This window comes from Neofelis nebulosa, chromosome 2 (assembly GCF_028018385.1).
Source record: "Neofelis nebulosa isolate mNeoNeb1 chromosome 2, mNeoNeb1.pri, whole genome shotgun sequence".
NCBI lineage: Eukaryota > Metazoa > Chordata > Mammalia > Carnivora > Felidae > Neofelis > Neofelis nebulosa.
The window spans coordinates 72,346,607-72,357,069 of NC_080783.1; the positions used below are offsets into that span (position 1 = coordinate 72,346,607).

The 10,463-nt window shown below is 39.7% G+C and overlaps 2 protein-coding genes across 5 annotated transcripts in view; one reads left to right on the forward strand and one right to left on the reverse strand.

Annotated features, from left to right (window-relative positions):
* Nucleotides 1–9,769, forward strand: part of ITGB6 (integrin subunit beta 6) — a 132,711-nt gene extending 122,942 nt beyond the window's left edge. For all 4 annotated transcript variants that reach the window (XM_058715177.1, XM_058715178.1, XM_058715176.1 and 1 more), the window contains one exon: nucleotides 8,402–9,769. In XM_058715177.1, the coding sequence (XP_058571160.1) occupies nucleotides 8,402–8,500 (99 nt within the window). In that variant the 3' untranslated portion in view covers nucleotides 8,501–9,769. The remainder of the gene's footprint in view (nucleotides 1–8,401) is intronic.
* LOC131503651 (oxysterol-binding protein-related protein 9-like) lies at nucleotides 1,267–4,149 on the reverse strand. Its single transcript, XM_058715181.1, is given in 4 exon segments — nucleotides 1,267–2,147; nucleotides 2,392–2,962; nucleotides 2,964–3,246; nucleotides 3,249–4,149. Coding segments are annotated over 4 exon segments (1,674 nt in total). The 5' UTR covers nucleotides 3,898–4,149; the 3' UTR covers nucleotides 1,267–1,976.
* Nucleotides 9,770–10,463: the final 694 nt, after the last annotated feature.

Genomic DNA, 10,463 nt, shown 5'->3' on the forward strand with positions numbered 1-10,463 from the left:
TTAAAGCAAATGGAATTTCTGTTTTGGATAAATTTATCTTGATAAGACATGTTTATATATCATGCAATTATTTTGAAGTAATGCTAAGATACAGTGCAGGACAATGGACAACAAAAATATTCAGCTACTTCATCTTCCTATTAAAAATGCCTTTAGACACAACAACCATATTCAATGCATGGATCTTGTTTCGATCCTGATTTGAACAGTCTGACTGTAAAAATACATTTCTTGGACACCTGGAAGGAGGATAATATAGACTGTATATTAGAATGATAGCAAGGAATTATGATTAATTTGACTAGGTAAGATAATGGCATGATAACTTTGCTAGAAAATATCCACATTTTGAAGTGAAAGGAAATGAAGATTAGGTTTACTCTGAAATAACTCAGCCAAAAGAGAGAAGGGGATAGTGGGGCACCTGGGTGGCTCTGTTGGTTGAGCATCTGGCTCTTGACCTCAGCTCAGGTCATGATCTCACAGTTTGTGGAGCGAACTCCCTGTCAGGCTCTGTGCTGACAGCATGGAGCCTGCTTGGGATTCAGTCTCTCTCTCACTCACTCTCTCTCTCAAAATAAATAAATAAACTTAAAAATTTTTTCACATTAAGAGAGAAGGGAATAGTGAAGCAAGTGTGGCAAAATCTTGATCATTGTTGAATCTGGGTGATGAGTCTATAGAGGTTTGTTATACAGCTTTCCTCTTTTGTGTATGTATGAATTATTCATAATTAAATAAAATGCTTTAGGAGAGTAAATTTGGATTTGCAATGAGGATATAATTTATCCGTCCCTAACAAGGTAAAATGTAACCTGCTAGATTAGTCTGGTGACTTAGAACATAGTATTATGAGGCTAAAGTTGAGGGCAGTTAACTTCATCTAATCCCCCGGCCGTGGGTGTTTACAACTCTCATCAACTGTCAAGCAAATGCCTGACAATGGTCAAAAGGACAATCAGACAGGGGTGCCTGGGTGACTTAATCGGTTAAGTGTCCAACTTCGGCTCAGGTCATGATCTCACAGTTTGTGAATTCGAGCCCTGCGCGCAGGCTCTGTGCTGACAGCCTGGAGCCTGCTTTGGATTCTGTGTCTCCCTCTCGCTTTGTCCCTCCCCCACTTGTGCGCGCGCTCTCTCTCTCTCAAAAATAAATAAACATTAAAAAAAAAAATTTTAAAAAGGGCAATCAGGCAAAAGAATATGATTAAGTTGACACAAAAAAACCCAAAAAGCAGTAGTTGGTTGAACACCACCACCCTGTGAAGTAGTCTAGATAATCCCATTTTGAACGTAAGGAAATGGATGCTCAGAGAAGTTAAGGGACTTCCCAAACTTTTTTTTTTAAACTGGAAAAATTACTTTATGAAGCCTTAAGAAGCACTGAGTATAATTAAATATAGTCCAGCATTAGATACAATTTAATAATAGTCTAATTCCTATTAATAGTCCAATTCCAAAAAAAAAGTTGTTATAGGTGAGGCCATGACATTTCCTAACACTTGATTTTAATACATTGCACTAATTTTCTAAAACAACTCAGAAGAATCAATATTTATAGTAGATGGAGTATTTATGAAAAATCTGGCATCAGGTATATATTTATATATGTGTTACATATATATATGTAGAACCCAGAATTATATGAACTATGAAACAGCCAAACTGGTATGCAAGGTTTAAGACTGGGACTCATAAATGCTTTTCAAAGCATGGGGTTTGGGGAAAAAGCAGACATCTTATTTTCAAAACCTGAAGTTTTTCTCAGGACTGAAGTCACAATTGTAACTGCCACAGAAAAGGAAAAAAAGGGAAGTTTTTCTTGCTTTAATTGTTCATCTGCATCAGAAAGTCCAGTATCCCTGAGATAGGAACCACTGCAATAAGAAGGGAGTGAATAGGTTCTCCCAAAGGAAGATTGGTGCTTAATTATGCCTATTGCCCTGGTCATCAGGTGTAAACATTGCATTTCCCAACCTAATGCTTTGCAGCACCAAGACTTTTCAGTAATGGTTCATCGTAAACCCAACATTCTCCATCTTCATGAAATAACCTTGTCTCCCACTGAATTTCCTTCTCTTTCCTTTCCTGGGCTTCTGCTCTTCGTCTTTCTCCAAGTCTATGCTTGTCTTCAGTTGCCGCATCAATGTCTCTGATTTTTTTTTTTTTAAATTTTTTTTTCAACGTTTTTAATTTATTTTTGGGACAGAGAGAGACAGAGTATGAACGGGGGAAGGGCAGAGAGAGAGGGAGACACAGAATCGGAAACAGGCTCCAGACTCCGAGCCGTCAGCCCAGAGCCTGATGCGGGGCTCGAACTCACGGACCGCGAGATCGTGACCTGGCTGAAGTCGGACGCTTAACCGACTGCGCCACCCAGGCGCCCCGCAATGTCTCTGATTTTTAAGTTGAAAGTGACACCCTTCCAAAGGCAGTGGGATTCATACTCATTCTGATCTTCTAACTTCCTCACTTTCTTCTTAATTATAGGCAACTTGTTGGTATCTATAAAAACTGCATTTTCCCCTGTTGCATATTTTGCACACATTACACCATTCCGTTCCCCTTCAATTGAGCAAAAAGATTTCCTGTCATTTGGAGAACTACAAAATCTCAGCAGTAATTCTGTGCTTCTTGCCCCACAGAAAGGTTTAGTGTGGAAGACGATATTTGCACTATAGCCAGTTTTGGAACAATTGATATTGCATTCTCTACCTAGTTCCACCCAGGGCACTGTGAGGACAGACCTTCCATAACCATTGGGGAATGTGAGAATGTAATGTTCGTCATAATCTAGACATGAGACACAGCCCTGCCCTATGTTGTGCACCCCAATCGACATCCCAAGGAATTTTGATTTGGTCCAGATATGAGCATTGAATTGTATCTTTTTGTTAAAACGCTCAGCATAAAAAGCTGAAATGGGTGGATGATGGGAAACCTGCTCAGCCATGAATGTCACAGTTTTTGGAAACCCAGGGAACTGGTCCTTCTGAAACTAGCTCTGGGTTCTCTTCAGTATCATTTGGTAATGTCCAGTGACACTGAAAGATTTCACCCAAAATAGGGTTGTATGGCTTTTTGGCAACCAATCCTTTCCTTCCTGCGTGAAAGCCTGAGAGGTACCATTTCACAACCTGAACCATTCGATCTCTGGCATCCTTCTGGTCACTAATGCTCACAAACAGGTCTGGATGTGCAAAAAAGTCTGCATACATTTCTAACAGAGATCTTCTTTCAAGAATAATGTTGAAAGAACTACCTTAGTAAGATCCATTCCAAGCCTAACCTGTGACAAGAGATGCATGACAACGCTCTTGTGCTCTTCCATGGACCCTGCCTCCCCTTCATCATCTCTATCCTCATGTGAATCAAAGAGGTCAGCATCACTTGTTCCATTGGACATGGAAGAATTAAGTGACTCTGTGGTATTGGGGCGCTTGTGACTATTTCCTGAGCTGCTGTTTGTCAAGACAGAGGCAGATCCACAGGAATCTATTAAGTGCTTTGGGGATGAGCCACTTTGATGAAATTCATCAGCATCATAGAATTCATCTTTGCTGCTAGAATAAGAGAACTCAGGGACAGTATTTGGAGACAAGTTGACATGGCTTGGAGAAGTCAAACTGCTACTAGGTGGTGAGTGCCCACTGCCTGTACTATTTGGTGTTGGAGTCTGATGATGTCCCAAGGTAGCTAATACAGGTCAAACTGGTAGGGAAGATGGATGCTGCCCTGACTTACACAACTGAGCAGGTTCTGGAGGTAAGACAGTCTGAGTAGGCATTGTTTTGATCGCAGGTTCCAAGGGACTAGGTTGATATATTGCATCTACAGGATTAATAGTACTTTTAGCAATCTGCAGCAACACAATGCAGTGTTTAATTGATTTTACCATGCTCTTTGTTGTTTCTTCAAGAGTTTCAATTTTCCTTCTCTGTTCATCATCTTTGCCGTTTTGAAGTTTATCATCAAAAAGCTTTAACTGTTCTATCAAGATTTGTAGGTAAGCATAGGCCTCTGTAAGTTTCTTATCAAAGTCTTGGACACTAGGAACAAATCCTGAATCCAAACCCCCAGAGGGCAGCGGAAAGGAGGCAGGGAGAGAGCGACATTCACACCCACGGCCTGGCCCAGACAGGCAGCAGGGACCCTGGGGACTCAGGGGTGTGGGCCGGCCCCTTTCCCAGACCCTCTGGGTCTACTCACTCCACAAGCGGCCAGCATGAAAGCCATTCACCAAAGCCCCCGCCCTCTGTGCCTCCAGAGGGGGGAACCAGGGGCCGCTTCCAAGCACCCCTTTTTTTCTCCCCCAGTCTCTATCCCCCAGAATGCAGTGAAGTCTGTCCACTCCAGACTTCCCAAACTTTTGATCCATGCTGGAGCTGCGATCCTAACTGCAGCCTTCTTCTAAGCACAGCCTTGACCCTCCTAGAAATAATAAGCAGGTGTTCTACAAACAAGCACTTGGGCAATTATGTGATGTGTATCTACTAACCAGCACATTTTAATGTTCTCATACAAAGGCATGAACACTGACAAATGATTAATATCTTTAAAATAACATTTTAATTAACAGTTAATTTCCCCAAAACATGCATTGTGTTCCCTCAGGGTGTAGAACATGACTGAAATTTAAATGCTGATTTTTACTGTTTCTTCATCTAAAATGGAACAAAAATATGCATTAAACAGATAAAATCATAAATGAAAAATATTATTCCCTTGTTAAACTGAGTTTCTTTGAATAACAAATGTTTGATGTTCTTGACTAGATAATAACTGGGTAATAATTATTCACTTGGATGCAAAAGAGGTTTAATTCAAATAATTCAATTCAAATTTCACTAATATATCCTATTGGAAAAAACAATGTTGCTCAGTGCATCCATTTTGGGGTCCTCAGTTTGATTCCACTTTTAATCTAAAAACTGTTTCTTCTTGAGAACTGATTTTGACTGGTCTTCAAACCCCAGGGGACCTCCAGAGTCAGTAGGGGTGGGTTGGATCTCCTGACCCATAGGCCTCCATTGGACTCTAAAGGTGACAGAGCTCAAGACAAAAAGAGCTCCGTTTCTTGCCTCTTGAAACATTTCATCATGGCCATAAAGAAAGGTTACCTTTTATTATACTTTTAAAAATAACCTCCCCATCCATATTCTTTATGAAAACACAAAGGGAGGATATTTAAATTCATCTTTGATTAGACATTTTTTTCTAGGATGACAAGTCATTAACTAGAGGCAAAAAATGTTCAGTCTGACATTTCTTGCAGTCATGGATTGATTTTGTACTGTGCTAAGCAAATCAGGTCTGCATTTGGCAGTTAGGCAATCATTAAGAGAGCTGTGGGTCATGACAAAGAGCTTTCTTATTACCACTTTTTCAAGCTCCAGAAATATGCCACTGCATTTACAGAATCCACAGCCTAAATTAGCACCCCCAGATTTCAGGGGAAATCAGCCTGGTCACCCCAGATCATTGTGGGGGAAACCCAACCTTGTCTAAACAGTGAAAGAATTCAGACCCACCTGAAATGGAGACCCAAGGCTGTGGCTTGGCTGGAAACCTGTAGGAGAGTTACCATCTGCGTGGCCTAGAGGAGGCAGTACTACACATTGCCATCCTTTTTTCTACCAACAAAACCTCGTTTGAGCTTATTCTCCTGAGTTCTGATCGTCAGCTGAGGGCAGGAAACACAACTGCCTCCCAGCAATATGTACTTGCTCTTTCTACACCTTTCAACTCCCACCTTACCCTCTTACTATGGTGGGGTCTGCTTCAGCCATCATGACCAGGACCTACAACTAGCTTTGCAAGAGACCCCCTGAATAAAGTCGCTTCAAAATACAGAATGAACACTGTAATCAAAATGAACTTTCATCTAAATGTCTACAAAATAACATCATGCATTCAGTTCATTGTAACTTAAGTCACTTCCCTTATGGTGCAATAAATTATACTTAGTGTGGAATGTGGGTGCATTTTAATATGTTTGACATAGCATGGAATGAGGTTCACGAAAGAGTTCCTGGTCCTATTAAGATCTAAGCTGGCCCTGCTCACAGTCCATTTACTCTTTCAGAGTATTTTTTCTCTTCCCTAAGCCTTCCTCTTCCTCCAGGACTTGTCATCCCAACCTGTACTTATTTTTGCCATTTTTCCTCTTCGACTGAGTTCTTTATTTTTCTGTAACCAGCTTAAACTTAATAGCTTGTAGTCTTGAAAACTGAATAGAATTCATACATGATTTTTGTTTCCAAATGAGACTCCAACCGCACTTAAGACCATATTAGTGTGTCCTTCACTCTCCAAATTCCAAGTTCTTACGGCAGCAGGACTAAATAACGACAGGAGCGTCCTCAGAATCATCCAGGCTGACTTCAGGAATAGAGAAGTATGGTGACCTGGACTTCATTCATCATCCACCATCAGGGAGCCTGTTTCCTATTTGCACTTATGGCCGAGATAGCATCTTTCTGAAGGCACATGAACAAAGGTTACATGTTACTCAGTCAGAGGTCAGGTTACTGGCTCTGGGAGAAGTGGGTGCAGGTGTGATTCCTCCTCACAATAAAGACACTGTGGCAAATGCAAGGACAACAAGTGGAAGGCCCAGGAATGTTTTTCAATTTTATTTAGTTCTTCTGAGAACTGAGAGAAATGTCCTGGGAAAGCAAATACAGCTGTTTTTGAAATCTATGTCTAGAACTTGCCACAATCTCTACAATGTATAGGATAAGGAGACCAAAATATAAGATTTAGTAATTTGGAAGGTCATAGGTGATACCTAGACTTCATACACAAGCAGAAGTGGGCTTGGAAATGTTGAATGTAAAAGCTCCAGGGGAAAGTATCTTTCTAACGCTCTCCAAAACTTAAAGAGAAGGAAATTCCAAATATGAAGAAGAGGTAGAGATAAGAACTAATAAGAGGTGGCATTTATTGAGCACTGAATATGTGTCAGGGACTGTGCTAAAATATACTTCATGAATGAGGTAAGCACTTTGGTAATCCCTCCAGTGGATGAGGACACCAAGACTCAGAATTGCTTAACTGAGGTCATGTGGTAGAGCTGGGTTTGAAACCAGGCTGTCTGACATCAAAGCCTGTGTGGTCAACCTTGGAAAGTGGGAGAGAAGAAACTGCAACTTACACAGACATCTTGTGCCTGCCTGGAACAATTCAACCAAAGGAGGGAAATTGGAGGATCAAGCTTGGTATTTCTTTAAACACTTACAGAGCCTGGCTTCTTCTGGTCCCAGTGATGGCACCTAGAAACACATCTACACCCTAAAGAGCACAACTGAATTGTCCAGACATTGGCACAAATCCTCTGCACTTCCCCAAAGGCAAAGCCATCTTGCCCAACCTGCCTTGGGACCTGTACTCCGTCATGCGCCCAGTGTCCTACATGCCAGCCCCTGGTGACTCTCTGCTTCACATGCTGCTATTCTCTAGGAAGCACATGCTACCTAATTCTTTCACTCTCTAGAGCAAGTTTTCACTGTCCTAGGGATCTTTCCTTGCTTCTCCCAAGCAGCTAGTTGTTTCTCCTGAATTTTTATCTCACGTTAGCGAGATTTTCTGTGCCCTTGTGTGATGCCTCTCACCAGCAACACCTCTCTTAAAGGCAGATACTATGTCATTGTCTTTGCATGCTTCTACAAGTGCACTTTTCCCATTTTTTACTTTTTATTTCCTTTTGGGGACACCTTATGGTTCATTCTATTCGTTCAGTAAATACTGAATGCCCGCTGTTGGCTAGGCACTGTTTTCAACTCTGGTAAAATAGCAGTGAACAAAACAGTCAAAGTCTTGTTTTCTATCCATAAATTAGTGTGTTTCCAAACAGGGTCAGATTTTTATGATACACATATGGCACTGGTTCTGCATATTAAAAAATTAAATGAAGAGGAGGCGCGTGGGTGGCTCAGTTGGTTGGGCGGCTGACTTCAGCTCAGGTCATGATCTCACAGTCCGTGAGTTTGAGCCCCACATCGGGCTCTGTGCTGACAGCTCGGAGCCTGGAGCCTGCTTTGGATTCTGTGTTTCCCTCTCGCCTCTCTGCCCCTCCCTCTCTTGAGTGCATGTGTGCGTTCTCTCTCTCTCTCTCTCTCTCTCTCAAAAATAAATCAACGTTAAAAAAAATTTTTTAAAAATAAATAAAAATAAAAAATTAAATGAAAAGGTATAAATTTTAAAATGCTAAAATAATATATGAAATTATATAAGAATATATTGAATCTATGGAATTAATCAAAATTATTCAAATGGCTTCCAAGCTTGAGCCTGACTCTCTTCTTCTCATTTATAATGTACAATGAAATTATTCAGATATATTAAAACCATGTAATAATATGTACATACTTTCATTTGAACTTTTTTGTTGTTTTTTTTAGGGAACCAATCCACTGTATAGAGGTTCAACCAGTACCTTCAAAAACGTAACCTATAAGCACAGGGAGAAACAAAAGATGGATCTTTCCGCAGATGGATAGAACTACTTCATGCACAAAAAAAGTCTGCTTCACTGATATGAAATGTTAATGCACTATTTAATTTTTCTTTTTTGTTGCTTTAAAATGAGGTTGGTTTAAGATAATAATAGGTCATTTGGAGATCAGTCATTGTCTGTATGAAGGTTAGAGACTGTGTTGGCAGGTTCAAAATAATCAAGAAGAGAAATATCCTTAGCAAAGGGGTGACTTTGGGGATCATTGAGGAATACTAACTCTGTTGCATTAATGCCTCAAAAAATCATCAAAATGACACATGGGGGCCTGATTTGCATTTGAAAAATGTTTGAAATTAGAATCTCATTTGTTGCAGGAATATAGCTACCTGAAGTCTTTGTCTCAGCAAAGTCACAAAGTCCATATGCTCACATTAAATAATCACACTTGCGAATTAATTCTAAACTTTGAGTAAATCTGCCCTTTCCTAAAGGAGGATTCTTTTAAAAATCTATGAAAAATGAGATGCTGACTTTTACTTCAACTAAGAGGATGCAATTCTTCTAAAGATGCCCCAAATGTAATTAGTGTTAATAATTTCTGTGGATTTGCATGTATCTAAAAGTCAGGTACACAAACAAGTATTTTATTTGTTCTACAAATGAAGAAGAAATCTATAAATTAGAAAGTTACCAGTAAAAACAAAAATAGCTAGTCCATTATTTGGATTATTTTTAATTACTGGAAAATTTTCTACACTCAGGTTCCCTCCTGACCCCAAGTTTTCAAACTCTTACTTCTCCCATATTTTTCAATCCTTTTTACTTAATTTCATAGTCACCTAACCCCTGGAAATGCCATATGAAAGTTTTAATTTCTTGTTAAAAAACTACTGTAAACGATTAGGTAGTTTTTTCAAAAAGAGCTCCAATAATGCAACAGGGACATGGGTTAAAAATAGAACAAAATTTTAAATGGCTTTAAAGCAAACACATCAAGAGTACCCAGTCTCTCATGAGTAATAGGCTTTCTATCTGTATTTGTTCCCATTTACATAACCTAACTTGCACATTTCAGTTGCATATGGTAAATATGCATCTTATATTTACTTTAAAAAGTAAGATTTATGGAGCATCTGGGTGGCTCAGTCGGTTAAGCGTCTGACTTTGGCTCAGGTCATGATCTCACAGTCTATGGGTTCAAGCCCTGCGTCAGGCTCTGCGCTGACAGCTCAGAGCCTGGAGCCTGCTTCCGATTCTGTGTCTCCCCCTTGCTGTCCCTCCCCAGGTTGTGCTCTCTCTCTCTCTCTCTCTCTCTCTCTCTCTCTCTCTCTCAAAAATAAATAAACATGAAAAAAACAAAATAAAAAATAAAAAGTAAGATTTTACTTGCAAAATAGATGTGGATAATTTGAGTTCCATAGGTTGATTGAAGAGATGGACGTTGTAGAATAGTATTTCCTATTAGTACTGCTTCACAAAGCATTGTCCTCTTTTTTGATGTTCATAAGGAAACTAAGCCTCAGAGAGTGAGTAGAAGAACTGGTCCAGAATCTAGATCTTCCACTCCAAGATATTTTTTCTCTCCACAGTATGAGACAGACCCTTTTGTCCATGAAATGATGGAAAGATTTTGTTAGTTAAGTGATCACTATCATTTGTTTGAAAATGTACTGAGACTAAAATAACATTTAAATGACTGGAGTACTGGAGTAGAGGTGAGGTCTTGTACTTTTGTGCAGTGTTTATTACCTTTGAGTAAATTGTAATGTGAAAACTTTTACTAGGTGAATAGTTCATTCTGTAATAGAAACTTCAAATGTATCCACGGAATTGGCACAGGTAATGTATGATAAGTTTCTTCAATTCACATTTGATCACTTGGATTTCTGGTTTCTAAGTAACTCAGGTTAAGCAGACACTTGGGGAATACACAGCTATACTCAAAGAATTACTAAACAATCACCTTGGACACCTGAAGGACAGATGCACCCGCTCTGTTCCTGACT